General features: G+C 40.8%; 1 protein-coding gene across 10 annotated transcripts in view; it reads left to right on the forward strand.

Moving 5' to 3' along the window:
- Positions 1-25,056, forward strand: part of RBMS3 (RNA binding motif single stranded interacting protein 3) — an 816,868-nt gene that overhangs the window by 151,632 nt on the left and 640,180 nt on the right. For 5 of the 10 annotated variants that reach the window (XM_004018199.6, XM_015102101.4, XM_015102103.4 and 2 more), the window contains exon 2: positions 18,430-18,602. In XM_004018199.6, coding sequence (XP_004018248.3) covers positions 18,430-18,602 — 173 coding nt within the window. The remainder of the gene's footprint in view (positions 1-18,429; positions 18,603-25,056) is intronic. The other 5 variants (XM_012099304.5, XM_060402065.1, XM_015102104.4 and 2 more) reach the window with 1 other exon arrangement.

Genomic DNA, 25,056 nt, shown 5'->3' on the forward strand with positions numbered 1-25,056 from the left:
TTCCTCTTACATTTGCCTAACCCCTGCAATACAGGGCATGCTAAAATACAGCCATAAGACTCTCCAGGACATCGATCAGCTTGGCACAGCTCTCTCATGCCCCTTAATAAAATAAAATGGAGAGATGCCTGATGAATGCTGACAAGGACAATCCCAGATCATTTTGATGTGAGCGGTCACAGTAGAGCAGTCTCCCTGTTTAAAAAAAATCTGTATAACTCAGTTCAGTTCAGTCGCTCAGTCATGTCCGACTCTTTGTGACCCCATGGACTGCAGCACGCCAGGCCTCCCTGTCCATCGCCAACTCCTGGAGTTTACTGAAACTCATATCCATTGAGTCAGAGATGCCATCCAACCATCTCATCCTCTGTTGTCCCCTTCTCCTCCTGCCTTCAATCTTTCCCAGCATCAGGGTCTTTTCAAATGAGTCTGTTCTTCGCATCAGGTGGCCAAGGGATTGGAGTTTCAGCTTCAGCATCAGTCCTTCCAATGAATATTCATGATTTCCTTTAGAACAGACTGGCATCTTTGTAAATATGAATCATGCAAATACGCTGCTGCCTGTTGAGTTGATGTCACCCAGTAGAGCCCTCATAAATGCCCAGTCATGTTGGATTTGTTGGTAGAAAACCAGCAAACTCTAGAAACTGCAAATTGGAAATGATGTCCTTTATTGAGTCATAGGTACTCAGACATGCATCAAAAAGCAATCTTCTTCTTTTATTTTTAAGTAAAAAGCCTTGTATTATTCTAGATTTGCAAAAAATACATAAGATTATATATATGCCTTCACTTCATGGCAATCAGATGAGGAAACAATAGAAACAATGACAGGTTTTATTTACTTGGGCTGTAAAATCACTGTGGATGGTGATTGCAGCCATGAAATTAAAAAACACTTGTTTCTTGGAAGAAAAGCAATGGCAAACCTAGACAGTGTATTAAAAGGCAGAGACATTATTTTGCTGACAAGGTTCTTATAGTCAAAGCTATGGTTTTTCCAGTAGTCATGTTTGGATGTGAGAGCTGGACAATGAAAAGGCTGAGCTCCAAAGAACTGATGCTTTCGAACTGTGGTGCTGGAGAAGACTCTTGAGAGTCCTTTGGACAGCAAGGAGAGCCAATCAATCAGTCCATCCTAAAGGAAATCATTCCTGAATATTCATTGGAAGGACTGATGCTGAGGCTGAAACTCCAATCCTCTGGCCACCTGATGTGAAGAGCTGACTCATTGGAAAAGACCCTGATGCTGGGAAAGATTGAAGGCAGGAGGAGAAGGGGATGACAGAGGATGAGATGGTTGGATGGCATCACTGATTCAATGGACATGAGTTTGAGCAAACTCCAGGAAATGGTGAAGGACAGGGAAGCCTTGCGTGCTGCAGTCCATGGGGTCGCAAAGAGTTGGACATGACTGAGCAACTGAACAACAACAAAATTTTTAACTGGAGGATAAGTGCTTTACAATATTGTGTTGGTTTCTGTCATGCATCCACATTAATCAGCCATAGACATACATATGTCCTGTTCCTCTTGATCCCCCCACCCCCATCCCATCTTTAAAGTTTTTATTGAAGTTGTTACAACTCTGCTTCTGTTTTATGTCTTGATGTTTTGGCTGAGAGGCATGTGGGATCATAGCTCTCCAACCGGGAACTGAGCCTGAGTTCCCTGCATTGGAAGGTGAAATCTTAACCACTGGAGAGCCAAAGAAGTCCTGCAGAGTTTTAATGACAGCTGGTTAAGACTTCGTCCTTTTCCACATCAGCTGCCCCAGCCTCACTTCTCCCAAGTGGTGGTGGGCATTTTGGGATTCTGCTGAGGGGAAGAGTGTAGAGATGAATTTAGTCTGGATTTAGTGAGACCAATGCATGTTTGTGTTACCACTAGTTGGCCTGTGGTAAGAATGGTTTCCAAGAACCTCAGATTACCCACTGTGTGATGTGCTGGACATTGTGGCCACACAGGCCACAAGATCCTAGTGTGGTAGGCAAGTTGCTTTGGGCACCCCACACTGCAAATATGTGGGAATGGGAAGAAAAAGACTTATTTGCAAGATCTGAAGCCAAAAAATCTATACCAAATTCTTCCAAATTGTTGTCCCCTAATTTTCCATCCCAACCGTTTATAAATCACTACAGTAAATGAATTGTGAGGCTGAAGAATTTGTCTTCCAGTGCAGGGGGTATGTGTTCAGTCCACGGTCAGGGAGCTCAGATCCCTCCTGTCTCATGGCCCAAAAGCCAAAGCGAAACAGAGATAGTGTTGTAACACATTCAATAGACACTGTAAAAATAGTTTCCTTCAAAAAAAAATCTTGAAAAAGATGGGGGAGGGGCATTTAGGGAGGTGCTTAGATCATGACGGTGGAGCCTGTGTAAATGGGTTTAAAACCCTTATAAAGACCCCATTTGAAAAGACCCTGATGCTGGGAAAGATTGAAGGCAGGAGGAGAAGGGGACGACAGAGGATGAGGTGGTTGGATGGCATCACTGACTCAATGGACATGAGTTTGAGTGAACTCCAGGAGTCGGTGATGGACGGGAGGCCTGGCGTGCTGCAGTCCATGGGGTCGCAAAGAGTCGGACACGACTGAGCAACTGAACTGAATTGAAAGACCCCACAGAACACCCTTTGCTCTTGTTTCCTGTGGGGATACAGGATAATCTGGGAATTGAGAGAGGGTCTGCACCCCAGTGTGCTGTACTCTGATCTTGAACTTCCACCTTTCAAAACTGTGAGAAATAAGTTCTGTTGTTTATGACACACTTGGTCTATGGTAATTTGTGAAAGCAGTAGAAATACACTAGCAGTGTCTGTGTGCACTAGCAGTGTCTGTGTTCACTAGCAGTGTCTGTGTGCACTAACAGAGTCTGTGTGCACTAGCAGTGTCTGTGAACAGTTCTGTGTTCACCCTTTTGTACATTCTATCATCTAGCTCTAGTCTATAATATCCTTATCCTCTTAACTATTATAATTAAGGGATGTCTTAGTGGTTTATATATTAGTGGAATGTGCTAGTATTTCCTAATACTCTATATCTCAATCTAATTTTTAAAAGTTCTATTTTCTTCATAACAGTATTTAAGAAATATATTTAAGCAGAAAGTTAAAACAGGTTCAAGCCAGAGATATCAGGTTCAAATCAAAACTGCAGTAAAACATAAGCAAAGCCAGAGAGGTATGTATGTATGTATGTATGTAACACTGTTCCATGTAGAGAGTTTTGGGAATTATAACTGGCTTCAGTTAGTAAAGTGCTGTGAAAAGTTCACAAATGACCTTGAGTGGAGAGGGGTCATCTATCATGTATCAATATTCCACTGCCAGTGAAACAAATGTTAAGTAAGAATGGAGTCATTTTTGTGCAAAACTTAAGTTGGTGCATGCTCTGTCACCCAGTTGCGACTCCTTAGACTGTAGCCTGTCAGTCTCCCCTGTCCGTAGAATTTTCCAGGCAAGAACACTGGAGTGGGTTGTCGTTTACTCCTCCAGGGGATTTTCCCAACCCAGGGATCGAACCTGTGTCTCTTGGGTCTCCTGTATCAGATTCTTCACCCTTGAACCATCTGGGAAACCCAATATATAAGATGTGTTCTAATTCACAGGAAGGCCACCCTTTGAAATCAAAATTTGTATAATGAACAAATTTGAAATGTCAGTGATCATCTTTCTGAATTTTCCCAGTTCCTCTGTCTTTTACAAAAAAGAATCTGTAAGATTAGGGAGGGATAGGACATAAGGATATTGACTGGTCACTAGAAATAACATGTCAGCTATAAGCCTAATTTTCTTTTTCTTTCTATTCGTAAACAAGCCTTATCTTTATTTGACCCCAGGGTATTTATGATAAGCAGCTCAAAGTAGATGGAACACATGGGGTCACCCTCATTTTCAGTCTTCTAATCACCAGGAAGCAAACGCAAAAGATGCTTCTTCGTGTCGTTACTTCTGTGCTCAAACAAGATGGTAGCGTGTGTGCGCAGTGGGAACCGGTGGCCAAGATTAGAGGTGTGGCTGTCTGTCTTTCTCAAATTGCTAACGTAGGACTCCAACTCGCCTTGCCAGATGCCTTAGTACCGATCACAATTGATGATTAGTGGAATCCGAGTAAATGAAAGGAAGCCTGTTTTTGCACACAGCACCGCCAGCCCCTCAGGGTGAGTGGACAGTCAGCAATGTAGAATACTGTAGTAAGTCATCCCTTGGTACCCAGCAGGATGGGTTCCAAGGCCCCCTGCAGATCCTAGAATCCACAGATGCTGAAGTTCCTTGTATGGTGTGGAAGTGGTGTGGTACCCAGCCCTCCTCTCTGTCTGCGGGCTCTGCAGCCTTGGACATGGAAAGCAGGCTGTGCCTCAGACAGTGCGTCTTGGCCTGTGGTGGATGTGTTAGGGTCCCATTCTTCTGTTTTCATAAACTTCGTTCTGTCACTGTGATATAATCTACTCTTTGGGCATCTTTACTTTCCTCTGTTGAAATAAAAACCAGCACCAGTGGATACTGGCTCTCCCTGATTAAAAAACATCCCTTTGCCAAAACTTGTCTTAAATGTGAGCATGTCATTTGGCTAAAAGTCACCACAGTGGGAGAGAAAATTCCATGTGGTTAAGTAACTTCTCTCCTTTTATTTTACTTCTATTATTATGAAAGTAATTTTCTCTGATTTCTATAAACCACTAGAAAAAGCAATCAAATTAATTCCATTTATTGTCTTTGAGAACTCTGGTTATAAAATTGACCATTTCGTAGTTCTGTTCATTCCAATACTTAAAATGATCACCTGAGTAGTAAAATAGTTTTTTTAAAATTTATTATGAAAAGTGTAATTTACAATGAAAGAAATAGATGTTCTCATAAGAATTAGCAGTGGCGCGCTTTTCTCTTATACTTTGATAGATGTAAATATAGACCACACTTTGGTCTATAGCAACTTTCCTATCTTTTATTTACTTTCTGTCCTGCAGTTATGGGTGCTCAGAACTCTGTGTTAACTTTACCTGCCGGAAATGTTTCTCTATTTTTTTTTCTTTTTCTTTTTAACTCTTAAAGAGTGATTGTCACTAGTTACATCTTATCTTTTAAAATGTCTTCTCATAATAATATTTAGTTTTATATATTATGATTGCATTTACATGGTGAATTCTCATGTTCTGTTCTCCATATGTAGCACAGATTAAATTTGTACTGATTATCTAAGCATTAGAACTGTTTGATCTTTCTTTGGTGTAATAAAAATTTTCTCTAAATAGGTCCCTTCTTCAAGTCAAAATTCTGGACAGAAAATTTAAAGCTAGTCCCTTCAGGAATTCTTTGTATACAAAGAAATAGCTTATTTGCAAAACTATGAGGAGCTGTAATTCTGTGTTTTATAAATCTGAACAAATTGTTTATGCATTATCTGCCAAAGTTTTGGGTTCTCTATGATGTTGGTTATAAGCAGAAGTGGTGTTGTGATGCATATGTGTTTTATCTTATGTATATAAGTTAATATGTAAAGCTGGCTTATTAAAATGTTTAGCTCCACAAACTGATATTCAGACCCATTTACTGCATTAAGGAATACTTCGAAATTACAGATACAAGGATTTCAATGAGGCACGTTTTCCACATCTGCTGTGGTGCTGCACTTTTTCCTTTGGTGATGGATGTTGTCTTAGTTTGATTTTGTTACATTTGGTTGTCTCTCTTTTGGTGCTGCATAAAATGTAATCAAATTTATGGAATTAACAATCTGCCCTTAAAGAACAGAAGTGGGTCCTGAGTGTCCATCAAGAATTGATGACAGAAAAATACTTACTTTTCTTACTTTTCAAAGAGTACTCTGTCCGCTAATGAGAGGCAGATTCTCTTTAGTCCATCCTTCTCTGAGGAATTCTTACGTTTCTGTTCCGTGACATCATTAGATCATGGAGATTCACTGAACGCGTCTACCCACTCTGCCCACACACCCTCTTAGGGTGTCCTCTGGTCCTCGGTGCTGAGACAAAACCACCGAGAAATGGTTATTGTGTCTTCCCAGGATATTCCCAGCTCCTTGTTTACATGCACACAAGCCCTCTTCTTTGTTTATGTCTTCTAGGATGTTGGGCATTTTGTCTGGTCACATCTGTTTGTGATGCAGTAGGGTGCTGGCTTTGGCTAGAACTATTTGTGAAAGCTGATAACTAAGTTCTCAGAAATCTTGTCAGCCAGTTGTTGAACTGTCAGTAGGTTAAAATAAGGCAAATAAAATTACGTATATGAACAAAATCAGTAAAGCTACACATTGGGGCTTTTTTAAATTGTTTTTTCCTTAGAGACCAGGAATACCGGCATAGTACAGAATCTGAGTCAGTTTATGTTTTGACCCCCACTGCAGCAAATTTGCCTTCTACTGAATAGGTCAAGAATTGTGGCTTCTTTTGGAGAAGCGAAGCAATGGTCACTCTTTAAAAACTCTTTGGTGATCCCTTGAAAAAGGCTTTTATCCCTGCCAGGTTATACAGTGTTCTCCAAACTGAAGCAAAACAAAACAAAATCATTTTCTGGAATATTGGAGATGCGTAGTAAGTACTTTGGAATGTATAAATGTATCATGACCCCATTTGTATACAATAAGCTATTTGCTCCAGTTACCCTAGGGCACATATCATAGTTGTTCGAAATTAAGGAGATAATTAAATGGAAACAAGCAGTTTAAGCAACTGTTTACCCACGCAGTCTTCTTGTAGGGCAACAATTTTTAAAACCCTAATTATTTTTAGTGTTAGATGCTATGAAATTGGTATAGTTTATTTTGTGTATATAGAATTCCTTGTAAGAGGCTGAACATTTAGTAGTTAGTGTGTTATTTAAACCCACACATTTTTCCCCCCACTGGCAATGAGATAGATCTTATTTTAATGAGCACTTTCACGATTTGTAGATGTTTTCTCACTATTTGTATATTCCAAGAACAACTTCCTCTGTGAAAGTTTATCTTAACAAAAATTCCTTTGAGGGTTGTGTCATCAGTTTATCTGAAGGCAATTATTATCAGCAGCTGAAAGAGTACTAACTGAACTTAGTGTCTCGTTGAGGAATGACAGTTCTTGGTTTCTAATTGAGAGAATTTCAGTTTGGCAAGCATCCGTGGACTTTTTACTTTGCATTGGAAGATTTTAAATCAGGCAAACCCAGGCTCACTAGACCACTCAATAGAACACCCAGTACAGATCCTGATTGCTCATGACCACAGTGGATTCTGTAAAAGTGCTGCAGGACTGGTGTAAGAACACTAGCCAGCCCCTGTAGAGGGTTGACTATTTTCTGAGTTTTATTCTTAGTGCTTCCCACATTTCACATTTTCCATGTCTTCTAAGGTAGTTATTATCCCCAGTTTTACAGATGAAGAGACTGAAGCAAAAGCAGTTAGGTGATTTTCCCAAGATCATACAGACAGTGAGGGGGACAACAAGCTTGAGACCTGGGAGATGCGGTTCAAGATCGAGGGTCTCGGTGGCTGTGTGTGACGGCGGAATTTCCTCCTTCATCTTTGGAGAGTCTCCCGATCAAGGGCAAATACCCTTTGTTTGCCAGTCTCTGAAGTTTTCATCACTTATTTTAAAAGGGCAAGAGTAATTTGGAAAAGAAAAAGCAGAACTGTCTTATCATTCAGGATAGTTCTTTCTCTTGATCATGGAGAATATCTCTGCACAAAAAATCTCCAGTAATCACACAACAAAGACGATGCATCAACTGTTGGATTTGGTTTTGGAAATTCTCGAAGGCACAAGGTGGACTGACTGAAAATTCACTGTGGAAAGTAATCCTTGTAGAGGTTTATGGTGATGAGAAACAGACGTTTGCGTGTGAAATATCTCATAGATTTCTGGTTGAAATATTACAATGAATGGGATAATGATATAAATGTCTAATATTCTTTTTTATTATCAGGTCTTTTTTTTCTTGAACTTGAGCATTAATTTATTTTCATACTTACCATCTCATGGCCCCCAATACTATAAATATTGAAATTATATTCATAGCAAATTATCTGCAAGTGTTTCTTCCAATTTTTATAATGGAGCAATTACTTTGCAGGTATTAATTGCTGTCACATTTTTGATCTATACTCTAGCTTTGTCTTCTTGAGGAAATTATTGTGTTTTATAGTCTAAATTTCTTAGATTTAGGACTTTCAAAGTGTAGGTTCTGTTCATATTTAATTTTGCCTCATTAATAAAACATGAATGAATTGGCTAATAAAACAACACAATTATTTTATGTCATGGAATATAAGTTTTGTTTATGAATTTGCTGAATTGCCCCAGGAGTTCACCATACGAAAGCATTCTCACTTTTCACTTTGGTCCAGTTTACAGAGAAATAAAATTGGTAGAATAGCAGACATCGTGGAGTAGGGGTACTTTTTTGTGGGGGATATGCAGATAAAGTAAATGATGTCATATTGAAAATGCAAAATTTCCTTCACAGACATGAAGCTTGTCTGCCGAAACCAGAGATCTTTATTCTGTACCAGCAGTTTCCCTCAATTGCTCTCTTGTCTCATTTAGCAGTTTTGCAATACAGATGATAGTTCATTTTTATTAATTAAAAATAGATAAAATACATCTTGTCCTTCCCACAGATTATATTTGACTTTCTAGAAATTTCTTTTAATGATGTCCACTTTAGGTCAGGGGAGGGATTAGTTGAAAGAGAGATTTTTATATGCCAAAATCTAGACCCAGTCATGACGGAGAAAGAACTGAAATGTGGTCTATTCTGAAAAGAGAGCAATGACTCTTTTAAGAGTGTGAAGAGCAACATAGGACCTGTGGCCTTTGTTTTGCTCAGAGCGTGCGGGAGTCAGAGCCTCGGAATTTCAAGGGCAATCTCCACCGGCATGTGCAGTAGAGGTCCCTGCCCTGACGGTGCTGTTCTGTGCCTGCCTTTTTGACATAACACTTAGTACCAGTGGTTCTGACCATTGGATATGGGGGTAGTATGATGGAAGAACTGAAGTTTTTCTTTCATTTTATTTGAATTATCTTTCCGTTTAAATAGCTACATGTGACTAGTGGCTGCTGTCTTGGACGACACGTATCTAGAGTTAAATCTGGAATGAGCTGGATGAACACTGCCCAACTTCAGGTCCTGGACCTGCTGCAGAGAACCTGCACAGCCTTGGAAAGCCCTGTAACCTCCCAAACCTCAGTATTCCCACCTCCAATATGAGCATAACAGTAGCATCTACATCTAAGACATCTGTGTGCTGGTACGCTCAGTCACTCAGTCATGTCCAGTTCTTTTGTGACCCCGTGGAGTGTAACTCCCAGGCTTCTCTGTCCATGGTATTCTCCAGGCAAGAATATTGGAATGGGTTGTCATTTCCTCCTCTAGGGGATTTTCCGGGCCAGGGTTCGACCCAATGTCTCCTATACCTCCTGCATTGAAAGGTGGATTCATTTACCAATAAGCCACCTGGGAAAGCCCCCTCTAAAAGTTCTTACATGGTTCAATAAAACACTGAATATAAAGCTCTTTGAGCTGTGCCTGGCATATAATACACAGTCAATGAACATTAGCCTTTGCTATCCTCGTTTCTTATTTTATGACCTTCTGTAGATTTTAAGAATGTAGAAAATGAAAAAGAGAGAGAAATTAAATAGGTCTAAAGCAATAAGCAAAAAACAAAATTCTATGACATGGGCTGGAATTTTAGGTTTTACTGGAGGAATATGTGAGATGTATGTGAGATGTAGGCTGACTGTATATTACAATTTGCTTTGGATGGTTTCAGTGTATACATTGCGTCCTAGTTTAATTCTAAGATCTCACTCTTTTGTTCTCAAAAATGTCCCTAATTAAAAAAAAAATTAAAGTGTCCCAAAGGTGTTTGTAAGATACATTTTTGAGCCACCCTAGATAAGATATGGGAATGCAGCCCAGTTATTCCAGGTGAAGGGAAGGAGACAAAATAAGGCAGAGATACACGTGTGACTATGGTGTAACATGACTGATCCCTGAAAGTAGAAATTAGAGGGAAACAGAGCCAGGAGTGGGCTGCAGGGACTTTATGGAGGTGGGATGGGAGCTTGGACAAGGAAAGCAAATAGGACTTACATGATATTTGGTGATTATTGCATTGCTCTCAATTCATCACAGATCTACTTTCAGAAAAACTAAACCCCGATTTAATTGGACAAAACCATTTTGATGTGTCAGAAAAGCCTTATGCCATTTGATGTTCTGATTGGCCTTCTGTGATTGGCAACACAGATCTGAAAAGAGATTTTCAGGTTTGTATTAGACACCATTTGAAACAAAATGCTTTCTTGTTATTACTGATTAGCGCCAGTCACCTGATCAGTAATGTGATTGGTTAATATGAAAGTTAGCCATTTCATGGAAAAATCGCTTATTTTGTTTTCATGATGGAAAACTTTGAACGTGTTGATTGAGTTGTGGTAAAGAACCAGGTCAGCATATTTTATGGCAGGTGTTCAAGCTATGTCTGTTGGTCTCTATTTTATTTAGAAAAGCATGCATGAGAATGCTAGAAAATCAGTTCTTGGCAATATCGCCAATTGTGATTTTAGGGAAATGGGATATTAAGTTGTGAGACATAGAATATAAAAATGAAGAAAAAAGTCAAAATTAGAGATTATCGGGGAAAAACTAAAAATTTAAGTAAGTATATAAGACACAGAGCAAGTGCCTCCCCTCCTCTTTGTCTCTGATTGCATTCTGAATTGAGGAACTGGCCATTGGTACTCCCAGAAGTCTCCGTCAGCAGCTCATAGGGACCTGTTTTAAATTTTCACTGTTTTCCCAGTGATTCTAGCCCATCATGAAAGCAGAGGTTTGAGTTTATCTCTGAAGTATTCCCCAGAGAGTATAGAGGTACCATACAGGGATTAGTCACTCTCAACATTTCTTGGGGATTCTAATAATTACTGGCAAATGCGGGAGACATTGTAATCTCCAACTGAGGAACCAATCATGGCTCAACTTTTGCAGGAGGAACCAACCATTATCAGTATTGAAATCATGAGATGTCTGGGTTATTTTCAAATTGGGAGACTTGAAGTGTGTTGTAATTGTGTTTGTTTTTCCTTGAAAAGATCAAGAGTTGGCCACATTAAAAGAGGGGTTGGGGCAGAGACCAGATGTCATTGGCATTTGGAGAATTCAGCAATCTTTATAAATGGCTGTTCCATTGTTCATAGTAGTTACTCATCTCTAGTTTGTAAATTTATTAATGAAACTGGTTTATAGCTGCTTGAAATGAACAATTACTACTTTACTTGTGTTTCCAAGTACCATGAATTTTAAAATGTCATTTAATATTGAATCCTCTGAATGGAGTTCAGTGACTTCAGATTGTCTATTTATAAATAGCACAGAGCAATCTTCTATGATGCAATCTGTGGGAGTGTTCACATATTACTAATATTTAGAGCAAAAGGGAATCTCATCCCAACAGAATTGTAATCAAACCTCGGTGAAAAGTAGAAGTGTTAGTTGCTCAGTCATGTCCGACTCTTTGTGACCCTGTGGTCTGTAGCCCACCAGGCTCCTCTGTTTTTGGAATTCTCCAGGCAGGAATACTGGAGTGGGTAGCCAGTAGTGATTAGTAAATATCTTGAAATTAATCATCTGTTCTATCCACAGTGATTATTCCATCGGCTTAGTGCTGTTTGTTTCTTGATAAAAAGTGGCAAACCCCAGTTCATAGTTTCATCTCACTCATAGTGACCACCATGCTTAAAAATAGATGAACCCTTGAGCTCCCCCTTAAAGGTCAGTTACTCCAACTTGGGGGCTTCCCTGGTAGCTTAGTGATAAAGAAGTCACTGCCAATGCAGGGAACTCCGATTTGATCTCTAGGTCAGGAAGATCCCCTGGAGAAGGAGATGGCAACCCACTCTGGTACTCTTGCCTGGGAAACCCCATGGGCAGATGCGGCTGGCATGCTACTGTCCTTAGGGTTGCGAAAGAGTCAGATGTGACTTAGTGACTAAGCAGCAGCTCCAACTAGGGCTGAGAGATCCCTGTTCATTCTAAGGATCTGCCCCATGATGATAGTGCAAATGATAAGAACAAAGAAAAATATTGAGTATTAAATCTGTGCCAGGCACTGGGCTAAATGTTTTATATATAATTTATATATATTAGGGCTTCAAAGCCTCACAACTGTCCTATGCAGTAATATGAACATAATCTGTGTTTTACTTGTGACCAGGGGCTTAAGTGCCTAGTTAGTGGTGGTGTGGATTCTAAGCGGCCAGTTTAGAGCTCTTAAGCAGCCTGGTACTGTTGCTGACAGCAGCCATTACTTAGGCCAGTAGACAGAATGTACGAATGAATGCCTTTTGTGGGGACTTTGATCCTTCAGTGCTCATTTCCATAGCTGAGCTCTGGTTGGGAAAAGAGAAGAGAGGCAGGTTTTCTCCAAACTCTATTATAACAGGCATAATTGAAATCATTGTTTTCTACAGTCGTAGTCTTCAGAATGGAGAGACAATTGTCTCACAAAAAATTGCAAAGCCATCCTATAGGTGGTTCATGAAACTCTGGCCACAGTCGCATAGCTTGCCTTAGATATTAATTTAGCTGTATTTCTTATTGCTTGCATGGACAATAGTCTTCTTCACCCTCATTTGAGGCTCTCATAGGCACTGTAGCACTTGCCATGATTTCTGTCACGTCCACTGTCTCATGGAGTGTTGATACCAGAGGACAGGTCTGCAGAAATGAGTTTACGTGGAAATCACCCTGCCTGGGGGAGGACTCCAACAGCCTGCCTCAGCAGCAGCAGCCACTGCACGATGGATTGCATGCGTACGTGCAGGCTAAATAATGTATGATTCAAGACAGGAATGTGGTCTGTATTCATTTTTGGAGAGTAAAAGAGTTGGCATGTCAGTCCCACAGGAGACTTTATCCAGGGCTTTACCCTTGAGTGGATAAAAGAGTACAAATTCTCTTGCACTGGAGATGAATGAAAACAAATTGGGGAGACCTTCCACAGAGCAGACTGCTGTGTGTTGGAGTCCAAGGCTACCCCAAACCACCAAACCAACTGCTTCAGGATCCTGCCAGCAGCCGGACGCTGCAAAGAGAATTGACTGAAGTTTGGCATCGAGACCCCATGATTCCCAGCCAAGGGGAATTGCATGCAGAAAATATTTAAAATTCTCTTTGTAAAAGAGTTATGTTTTCAATCAAAGGGAGAAGTAGGTTTCAGCTCCAGACCAAGTCTGCTGACACATAAATGTGGCAGTGTTAGTAACAAAGGGTGGAGGCGTGGGGAGGTGAACAGCGTACGCACTTCAGGGTAAGAAGCTGAACTTCGGTGAGATGAGGGGGTGTTCAATGAGTAGTTTTAGGCCATTGAGTTATTGTCATTATTCCACAATGGGGACTTTACTGGACTTGCTAGGAGAGGGGATGGATCTGTAAGAAGCAGTGGTTCTCAACCAGGGGTGATGTCATAGCTCCAGGGCACCTTCGACAATATCTGGGGACATTTTTGGTTGCCACAGCTTGGGGGGAGGATAGCACAGCTGGCCTCTAGTGGTAGAAAATGGGGATACTGTTAAATATCCTGCAATGCACAGGACAGCCCCTCACAACAGAGAACTATCCTGTCCAAAATCTCAGGAGAGTCAAGGTGGGGACCCTGGTTAAAAATGACCTGGTTAAGATCTGTGCATTACGGTGCCACCTTCAGCCAGGCATCCATCCAATATCCCTTGACTTCGTGTAAAGGATGTTTTTTTAACAATTTGCTTTACTCTATTGGTGTGTGAATGTTTTTTTGAGGTACCAAGTGCTTTCGGTCCAAGCAAACAGGAAAGCAAGCAAGCAAACGAAAACACAACTCACATCCGTCTCCGATTTATCTCCAAATTATCTAGCTAGGGGTTGAAAGCACAGACGGGCTGCCCTCCAAGCCACACATTCTCCAAGATCGTAGGAGGACCTGCTTGATCCACTTTTCAAATGTGAAAAATGAGGCATATTAACAAAGCGCACTAAATGAATCAGCTGCTTGGGATGATCTACAAGCCAGTTCATTTTCCTGTTATTAAATAACAAAGCATGAATCTTGACAAATGAACCCTCTCGTTTGACATTATTTGAAAAACTCAGAACACGCTTGCTTCTGATGGTCACTTCCCCTTTGAAATTAAATTTAAGGTGAACTTCATTTAAATTCTGATGGCGGGGGGAAGGGCTTGTGGACCTTCCTTTGATTGTTGACTGTTTATCATCATTGGTCTTTCCATCTCCCTTTGTCCTTGGACAGGCCAGAGCTCCCGGCAGGACACCATCCTGCAGAGTTCTCTGCAAGGAGGGGTTTTGCGTTTCTTGGTGCCCCTACCATGAAGAGGCAAAGTTCTGTATGAGCATCCTGGGGAGCTGTGTGGCTTCTGCAGTCAGGCTCCTGAGGCTGAAACTGGGGTTACAGCTGTGCGACCTTGAGAAGGTCATGGGCCCTTTCTGTGCCTCAGTTTTCTCATTTGTAAACCGTGAAGGAAATGATTTGCCTCCTTGGATTGTTCTGAAGATAACATATAATATGCTCAGCAAGCAGATGGCAAATGTTACCTATAATTATTAGAATCATTAAGAATAGCATCTTCCAAAATGGATGCTAAGTCATTTTTTTTTTTAACTTCCTAAAGAGGACACTGGTGCCGATCAGCTGATTTTAGCAGTGCTGACATGTGGTTAGGGGGGCTTTTGCCCTCATGTCAGAATCCCTAACAGACCTTCCCAGCAATGCCACCATGAATAAAAACACATCTAAGCAAAATCTGCTTACTTCCCAAGCATGCGCAGCTTCATGACAAGCTCTCTATCCCCCTCCTCGGTGGAGCACCGTCTGAAGCCCCTCTTCTGGAAGTCTGCTGTTGCTCTCACACCTAACAAGCTGACACTGCAGATTCACAGCCTTGCCCTGGTACAGCTCAGCGGAACAATGTTCTGTTTCCCCAGACTGTACGTCCTCACCCTTCCTAAAGAGGATTTATAAAGTGTGGCTTTGAGGTGGCAAAGCCAATTTTATCTGAAGGAAGTAATTTTTTTTTTCTAATATTTTAAAGTGTCTTTCTTAGTGCCTCAAAATGATTTAAATGTTAATCAATGATAAAATTGCAAATCCATCTAAAAACAAAGAATTGGGAATGGAATCAGAACCACTTTTAATCAACAAAGTGGCTGCTCTTACCCATTGACCCCTAAAGGTTATTGACGCTCTTTTTTTCCCCTTTTTTTTAACGATGCTGTAGTTCAATTATTTGTCCTTGGTAGCCAGAGTGTGCAAAATCACTTTTGCTTTTCACAAATTAATTCATTTAAGCCTGTGCATTTGTCAAGCATTATGGGAAACTTCTGCCAATGTTTTGTTGATTAAAGGATATGTATTTTGAAAATGAGTACAGAGGAAGGAATTTATAGTTCTTTAAACAAAAGCGATTTATAATGTAGGCTGCTACCTGAATCGTTCAGTGTATCAACGGATAAATGAAAATATCAAGGATTAGCAAGAGTGTTGGCACTGGGTCTTAAAAAAACCGTGCATTTATTGATTCAATAAGACTGAGAAAGCCTACATCTTTCAGTAGAATTTCTAGAACTTACAAACAAGAATAGGACATAGAAAACCACTCTTCATTGTATGTATTTTTCAAAGGGTTTTGGAAATACATCTTTCTCTACAAGAATCTGGTGCTTCTACTTCTATTTTTAAATTATATATATCTCATTTCCATGCATACAAGTTCTCTCTACTTATTCCCACTTTGATTCATTTTTGACCATTTTGTTTTAATTTTTCCCAGTGAATACACTGTGCCCTTTGGAGGGCACATTTATGGTTTTAAGCACCATGCAATCTACTAAATGGTGTCTAGTTATGGAAATGCTTGCAAAGACCCCTGGGGCGAAAAAAGAATTAAGTCAACACAGATTGATCACCCTGTAGTTGGTGCTTTCTTATTTGATCAGTCAGGGACTCACTTGGTCTGAACCGGTCCATCTGATCTGTGAGACATAAAGCTGGAGACATTTTTCTGGCTCCCTGGTGGTTTTAAAGGTTCTACAATGGGAAAAGTGCTTTAAACAAAGCCTCATTTTAAAGGAAGCCTGAGTACAGAATGGAATTCAAAGAATTTGGAGAGAGGGGAGGTGAAAGTGGTAAGAAACAGCCTGAAAAACGCTGGGAAATTTAAAAGACTAGTGCACAGGAGGGAAATCAAAAATAAATCCCATCTGGTTGTGAGATACACTGACCAGAACACAGCTTCAACAAGGCCGTGTTAAACACCTACTAAGTGCAGGGCTTGTAAACGGGGAGAGCTTACGTATTCCCCTGTGTTCGAGGCAGGAAGTAGATTTCATAGGTCAAGAAGGAATTTTTTTTAATGTCAGCCAGGAAACTATTCAGCTTTATGCAGATATGACATTCCAAAAGACAATGAATAGTTGTTATTTTATTCAAATATTGAGAACAGAAAGCATTCTCCCGTGTCATTCACTTTCAAATTCTGTGTTAAGTATGTTGCTCTTAGATTAAGTCATACTGAAGAAGTGGTTGAGTGTAGCTAACACCAAGGCTTCCAGCGTGGAGACTGCAAGAATGACAGCGAGGCAGAAAGCAATGCGTCTTTGCAATGGGTCACTGTGCAGGGAACGGAGAGCAAAGACCCAAGGGAATCAGCTATAATATAGCCTTACTTCCCATATCCAAGAGGCCTTGTCTTAGAGCCAGTTGGGAATAGAGACAAAGGCATATCTGAAATCTTGGAGGGTGTAAAATGGATTATTATAACAAGAAACAAGGCCAAACAATGCCTCCTATCTTTATGGGCCAAGTGCTGTGATCACTCAAATTTTATTGTATGGGGTATAGCTTGAGTGTTTAAGAAACCCCCACTGGCTGTTGGATAAGTACTCACTTCTCACCCCTGATAGAACAGCTGATGAATATTCAGGTTAGACATCTCCAGCATGTCCCCGCTGGAATCATGATGAATGCATTCACTGTATATTTACATAGCATCCTAGATGATAGTTGAGAGAATCTAGGATAGAGTTGAAGGTGAAGATCACTGGGACTTCCCAAGTGGTGCTAGTGGTAAAGAACCCTCCTGCCAGTGCAGAGACATGGGTTTGATCTGTGGGTTGGGAAGATCCTCTGGAGGAGGAAGTGGCAACCAACTCCAGTATTCTTGCCTGGAAAACTCCATGGACAGAGGACTGCAGGTTACAGTCTATGGGGCTGCAAAGAGTTGGACGTGACTGAGTGCACACACAAAAGCCAGATATGACTCACAAATATCATGATTGTGATTATTGTTATTCAATTTTTTATATTGCTAACACTTATTGTGTAATTAATGATGCCCAGGAACCAGTCTATTTGCATGATTAGCTCACTGAGTTTTTGTAAAGACCCTATGACGTAGGAGGTAGGTAATGTTTTCCTCCTCGTTTTCATGAGACTGTTGCATCACAGAAAGGTTCAGGTGCCATCCAAAGGTCACACAACCAATAATGTTCATATCAGGAACTTAAACCCAGTCGGTCAATGTATTTTCAGAACTTTTGAAGAGACGCCTGTTTGAAAGGAAAAGAATAATGTCTGCTAATTCAGGCATATATAGGTATAAAGACCCTCACATTGTATTTTCCCAAGTCACTGAGGGTCATCTTATCATTTCCATTTTGTCATAATAGTGTGACGAGTTTGACCAATGGTTCTTTCCTGAGAAAGATTTCTCCGCCCTGGGGGATACTTGGCAGTGTGTGGACACACTTTTGGCCCACAGCTGGGAAATAGATGCTGCTAAAATCTGGTGGGTACAGGCCAAGGATGCCAACACCTGCCTGCAGTGAACAGAACAGCCCCCGCAAGAAAGGATTATCCTGTCAGCTTGTCAGCAGTGCCTAGGCTTAGACTTTGGATCAGAGTGACTCCAAGAGAAGAAAATAGTGGCTCAGCCTGCAAACAGAGCGTTCACCAGGAAGGAGCAGATTCGGGAATGCGGAGAACAAGATCATATAGAGGCATTCATTCATTGTTTGATTCATAGCATCTCCATTTATGGAGTGATCACAATGAAGAGTACAGGTGAGGAAAACAAATATGAGAAAGTTTCTTTGGAGAAAAGGAGGGAACGCAGAGTAGAGGCAAAAGCAGAGATGTCTTGCTGTCAAAGGTGAGCTAGGGGCAGAGCTCTGGTGCACCAGGAGGGAACTGTGCTGGGCCAATCCAGAGGCAGAGCCAGAGGGCGGGAAAGAGCAAAGGATGTTCTCAGAAGTGCCCCGGAGCGGAGTGTGCATGTGTGGATTGGAGATGCCGAGAAGCTTGCATTGCTTTCGAGTTGCTCTGCTGGCCTGGGAATAGGTTGCTGGCTCTGTTTTTCCAGTAACAGCCTTTTCTGTTTCCAGCAGTCCTATGCACCAGCTCCCCACCCCATGGCTCCTCCCAGCCCCAGCACAAACAGCAGCAGCAACCACAGCAGCAGCAACAGCAGCGGGGAACAGTTGAGTAAAACCAACCTGTACATTCGAGGCCTCCCACCAGGCACCACTGACCAGGACCTAATCAAGCTGTGCCAACCGTAAGTGTCCCCGTTCTCTGCGCCATTTCCACCTGCATCCGTGCTTGCCCCTCGGGGCTCGCCCGTGTGGGGCTGGCTTTTGTACCCAATGCAGCAGAAAGACTCTGCTGCACAAATGGGACTTATATTTGAGATCTGAGTCTAGCTTATTTGGGGGAATGGAATTTGTTTGCCTTTTGCTTTGAAAGAGAAGGGTTTTGAGCAGAGGGAAATAGGGGTGCTGGCTGATGTGCACATATTGACTGGAAAGATGAGGAGCAATCGTGGAGTTGGGTTCTCACACCTGTGGCTGGTGGGATCTCACACCTGTGGCTGATGAGTTCTCACACCTTGTGGTTAGTGGGCTCTCACACCAGTGGCTGGTGGGACTTCACACGTTGTGGCTGGTGGGACTTCACACGTTGTGGCTGGTGGGACTTCACACGTTGTGGCTGGTGGGATCTCACACCTTGTGGCTAGAGGAACCATTGATGAATCTCATGAAAGAAACTGCCTTTTTAAAAAAAAAAATTAAGAGAGGTATTAGTGATGGAAATCACAAAAACTCAGAAGTTGTAGATTTCAGGATGGTCACTTGCTAGTTGCGAAGCTTTTCTGGCCAATTCTTGTTTGGTAAATATAAGTTCAGCTGGGACCAGGTAATTGGAAGATTAGAAGGCTAATCCTTTCGTATCCTTGAAAACATCTATTTCCAAGCCCACTAAATATATTTCTCACCAAGGCCAAGAACCACAGTCACCAAGTAGTTTGATATCTCCCAAGAAATATGGTAGCGATTAAATGCCCTTCCAAAATGTTTTCATTCACCTACTATCTACCAACACTTATGTTATTAACTCTATTTCTGTGCAAATCAATTAAACATATTTAAGTTTATCCTTCAAATAATATGAATAATGGATAATGAATTAAGTAACATAGTCCTTAATTTTAGATTGCTGATTATTTTCAAAGTAGTATCAGTGCAGCTGTTTGTTATTTGATTGTGCCTTAGCTGGGTATTTTTAAATTAGGGAAACTATTACTCAGTATTTCTTTTGCTCTTTTGCAATGCTTTTACAAGAAGGTCGAGAGGATATTTCTTTTGTAAATTTTCCAACCTCTAAAATATTGGAAGAGGAAAACAAGGCAGATAGTATTTATTTGCCTTTGTCCTGGTTTTGAAGATTGGGAAAAAATACGAAACAACAGGAAATCGCAGATTAGATGAAACACAAATACATAACATGATCATACATAATCAGTGGCCAGGGAAGTATGTAGATTAGGGAAGTGCCCCCCACCCTGCCCCCCCCATCCCTGCTACTATCAGCTGTCTTGATTTGTGAAAGAGGTAAGAACATTGGAAAATAAATACTTATTTGAAAGCAGTTTTTTTAAAAAGAAAGATGCCAGGGCTAAGACATACAAATATGTTAGGTTTTGGTCAATAAAATGTTGAAGTTGGGAATTGGTTAGTAAATCACTCAACAGTTTTTTTACTTCTTTCTACTGTTAGAAAAAACTAAACTATCTTGAAAAGTAAGGTCATTGAAGATACGAAAAATGATAGACTTTACATTAGAAGCTTCAGATGAAGAATCGCCTGGAATGGACACTGATGTGAAGAAGTAGACTGGCTATTATATTTGTGTGTGAATCTCATTCATAAAAACAGTGGTAGGTATTAAAGAAAGATTCCTACTGCTCTCTACCACTCAGAGAGCTTGTGGAAGCATAGATGTCTGGGCCCCTGAGGTTGCAATTCACTAGTTCTGGGGTGGGGCCTGAGAACATGAATTTCAGCAGTTTCCCGCCTATTATCATGAGGCTGCTGGTTTTCTGAGAATCCCTTCTTGGGGCGGGGAGGGAAGCACAACCCAAAAGTTGAAATTGTGTTTCATTTGGTGAACTTGCTGAGGACTCAAGGCTGGGTGAGTGACAGCCTCTCAGGTAGCTCCGACAGACTGCTTCAAAGAGACAAGAGAGAAGCCAGTTATATCCACAGAGCTTTTGCAGCAAAAACCCAGTAGTCAGAACATCAAAAGATCACTGTTAATTAAAGAAAACTTGACATCTCAAGGTAATTACTTTAGAGTTTTTCTGTGTATAGGAAAAATGCAAGAATCTGGGCTCATGGAAGTCACCTCTTGGCTAGGCTTCTTAACTCAGGGTCAGTATTCTGCTCTTCTCCATCCTGAATCCCTTCAGTGTGCACAGACAGGGCAGCTACAGTGGCTGATGGCTTGGCATCCAAACATTTACTGATATGGCAGGCAACATTTTTCATCCACGTCTCTTTACAATAATATAAAGACTACTGCCTGTTCCTGAAGCAAGAAGTCTCCTTAATACTTGAAGGCATTTCAGGTGGAACCCTGTGTATTAAAACCTGCTTGGCCACTTGGCTTACTATCTTTGAGCTGTCTCTTCTTACAAAAGAGTGCATTGAATATGGTTATTTCTAGGTTCCCTGTCCTCCCCGTGGTGTGCTGCAGCTGCCTCTGAGTAGGGCACCTGAGCCAGTGGTTAAATATTCACAGATTCTGTACATGATGTGTTACAGTCTCAGTATCTTGAAATCAGCCACGATGGGAGTATCACAGGAATCATCAAGGCCTGTAAATGAGGACTTCTAAGATTCCTGATATATAGTTTTTTTTGAGAGCTGGTTTATGAACATACACCATATAATGATGGAGCATTCTACTATGGATTTCTGTATCAAGGTCCATTTCTGCAAAGAACATTGCCAGAAATGTATAAATGGGAAGTGCTGCCTAAAAGTCTGCCTCGGCATTATTAACTCAGGAAGAGAGGCAGTGGCACAAGAACATTATGTTTGAGGGGAAAAAAGATACTTTCATGTTTCTTCTGTGCATTTGAGAAACATAAAGCTAAGGGCACCAAGGGTGATGGTTGCTTGTTCATAATAATTTTTTTGCTAGCTAATAAGATCTGGCCTATACTATTGTTATTGTGAAAATGTTTGTGGGTTCTTTGGTTTACTAAAGTGGTCTGGAGCTGGGGTTTATTGCTGAGATTTGCTTTCCTGGAGAATCTTAGAGAACTAATGTGACCAGGTAGGGTGATGTGGAGGAACTAGACATGTGCTGAGAGTTTGGCATTTCACTCTGGCTGTGCCATCAGCTGGTATGTGGCCCTAGGCAAGTAACTCGTTCCTTTTGGCTTTTCTCATATAGAAAGTGAAGGCTGTAGTCCATGGGGTAGCAAAGAATCAGACACGACTGAGCGGCTAAGCCCATACGCACAAAATTTACAGATCTTCTTCAGAATGTTTTTAAAAGTGCGAAACCCTTTGAAATGTTTTTTAGTTGTATTAGTTTCCTTGGCTGCTGGAATAAATTACCATAAACTAGGGGACCTAACATATCAGAAACTTCTTCTCTCTTGGTTGTTGTGGCCAGATGTCCAAAATCAAGGGCCATGCTCCCTCCAGAGGCTCTAGAGGAAAACCTTCCCTCACTCTTCCAGCTTTGGGTGGCCGTTGGCGTTCTTTGGGTTATGGCCACATATCTCTCTGTCTGATCTGTCTTCACATTATCTTCAGCTCTGTGTACTTAATCTCCCTATGCCTCTCTCGTATAAGCACACTTTTGTTGTAATTTCAAGCACACTGAAATAATCCAGGAAAATTTCATGTGACGAACCTAATTATGTCTGTAAGACCCTTTTTCCAAATAAGGTAACATTCAAAAGTTCTGATGATTAAGATATGGGCATATCTTTTTGGAGGTGAACTTTAGCCCACTACAGTCTGCCTTCTGGATGTCCAAATTTATGTCTGTCCTGTGTGCAAAATATATCCATCCTACCCTAACATTTCCCAAAGTCTCAAACTTAAAGTTTAAACTCACATCCAAACATCATCAATTCAAAAGTCCCGAATCTCATCTAGATCATCTGAATCAGCAACAGGTGAAAACCCTGGGGCAAAATTCCTTTGCATCTATGAATCAGTGGAACAAGACATCAGCAGGGCTCCTGCTTCCAAAATGCAGGGGTGGGACAGGCATATGATAATAGTTATAGACATTATTCCAAAAGGAAGACAGATAGAGAAAGGAGTTCCCTGTCCTGATGAGTTTAAGAATTTGGCCGGGCAGAATCCCCTTCCCTAGCGGCTCAGATGGTAAGTGTGGGAGACCAGGTTCGATCCCTGGGTTGGGAAGATGCCCTGGAGGAAGGCATGGCAACCCACTCCAATATTCTTGCCTGGAGAATCCCGGGGACAGAGGAGCGTAGAGAGCTGCAGTCAAAGGGGTGGCAAAGAGTCAGACGCCAATAAGCAGCAAAGCGCAGCACATGTACAAAATAATGAGTTTGTACATGATAAGCTTTCTAAATTTATTTTTTACCTGTTTATTTTCTACTGGAGTATAGCCAGTTAACAATGTTGTCATAGCTGCAGGTGCACAGCAGAGGGACTCAGCCAGAGATATACATGTTTCCATTCTCTCTCAAACTCCCTTCCTCTCCAGGTTGCCACATAACATTGAGCAGAGTCCCCTGTGCCATTTATCTGTATATACCCATACTGGCCCTAGTTGGTTGTCCATCTAAAATACAGCAATGTGTACATGTCCATCCCAAACTCCCTAACTACCCCTTTCCCTCATCCTTCCCCCTGGCAAGCATAAGTTCCTTCTCTAAGTCTGCTAGTCTGTTCTGTTTTGTAAATATGTCCATTTGTATCATTTCTTTTTAGATTCCACTTATAAGGGATGTCATAGGATATTTCTCCTTCTCTGTCTGACTTACTTGGTATGACAGTCTCTAAGTTCATCAGTGTTGCTGCAAATGGCATTATTTCATTCTTTTTCATGGTATACATGATAATATTTTTTTTTAGTTTAAAAGTCTGATAGTTCATTGGGGCTCTCATTAGTTAGCAGTAAAACCTACCCTGGCCACCTTTCACCAACCCCCTTTTGCAGTGTTGGCAGAGCCACCGCCTGAACTGGTTCGTCTGCCTGAGTATGACCTGAGGGCTGGGGGAGCCTTTGCTAGAGACCCTCGCAGGGCATTTGTAAAATCCTGGTTTCCTCTCCCACAGTGGTGATTTCTAACAGTGCGCATCACTATTTTAAGTTAGCATTCTTCTAAAGATTCAAACTATTTTGCATATTTTGCATTCGTAATACTCATCCAACACTTTAAAATAATTTCACCTACAAAACGGTTAATATTGGTAGGTTTCCATGATCTTGTCATCAGGATCAATTTTTCATGCTTATTCCTATGAACTTACCAGAACTTGCAGAGTTACTGTTTCTTTATATTAGAGGAAATGCAATATTTGCTAATATCCAGAGCAATAAAATAATAGAAAACAGAGCTATATTAAAAAGGCATAAACATATCAAATTATCTGGCATTAGAATATAATATCCATATGAATACTAATGAACAGCAAGAAAATGATATTACAGGAAAGAAATTGCATTATTCCTCAATGTATAATCTGAAAGCAAATTCTTATTAAGGGATTCCATTCACATTTATCTTCAAAGCTGCTATGGTTGGATCACAAGTAAAGTCAAAGGAAAGAAAGCATAGACATGAAGAATGGTTTTACTGTATGGAAAATCTCTTTAGTTATATCTGGATTCCATATATATGCATTAGAATATGATATTTATCTTTCTCTTTCTGACTTGCTTCACTCTGTATAATAGGTTCTGGTATTTCGGATGAAATTATGGCTGTGTGCCTTATATGAAATACTAGAGTTAAAGACCTTGTAATGTCTTTATCTTGAGAAAACTCAAGGAACTTTGTCTTTTCAATCATGAAATATTCACAGAGCACCTGGGTTGCATTGAAGGCTCAGTGGTGAGTACATCATTTAGACAAATGTGCTGCTTTAGCAGAGATTATATTTTAATGGGGAAAATGGAAATCAATGAAATGATTGTATGATCTGATATAAAATTGCAACTACAAGTCCAAAAAAAGAGAAAGGAATGTGGAAATAAAAGGACCTGTAACATGGGATGAGGCATTGTTAGGGCAATGGGCAAAGGATTCTTGGAGCTAAGATCAGAAGGAGTAGGAATAGGTATAAGTAAATGAGGAAGGCAGGAAAGAATATTCTAGGCAGAAGCAACTCTGTGCAGAACCAATGGCTGGAGAAAACATGGTGGTTTTAGAAGAGAGAGAAGGGGTGGAAACTGGGGCAACAGGATCTGGAAGCATGGAGGGCTAAGGTGATCCCTTTGTATGTCATGTTAGGAGCTTTGTTTCAATTAAGGAAATCATTGAATTGTCACAAACAGGAAGGTAATAGAGTCAGATTTTTAATTCAAAAAGATGATTCTAACTGCAGAATGAAAAGACCCTCTGAGGTCAAGGAACAGAATACGATAGTTCAAGAGTGAGCTGGAATAACTTATAGTCAGAGAAGAGGGTCGAAGAATAAATATTTGTGGTGGGAAAACAATTGTATGTAGTG

The sequence above is a fragment of the Ovis aries genome, chromosome 19, assembly GCF_016772045.2.
Source record: "Ovis aries strain OAR_USU_Benz2616 breed Rambouillet chromosome 19, ARS-UI_Ramb_v3.0, whole genome shotgun sequence".
Taxonomy (NCBI): Eukaryota; Metazoa; Chordata; class Mammalia; order Artiodactyla; family Bovidae; genus Ovis; species Ovis aries.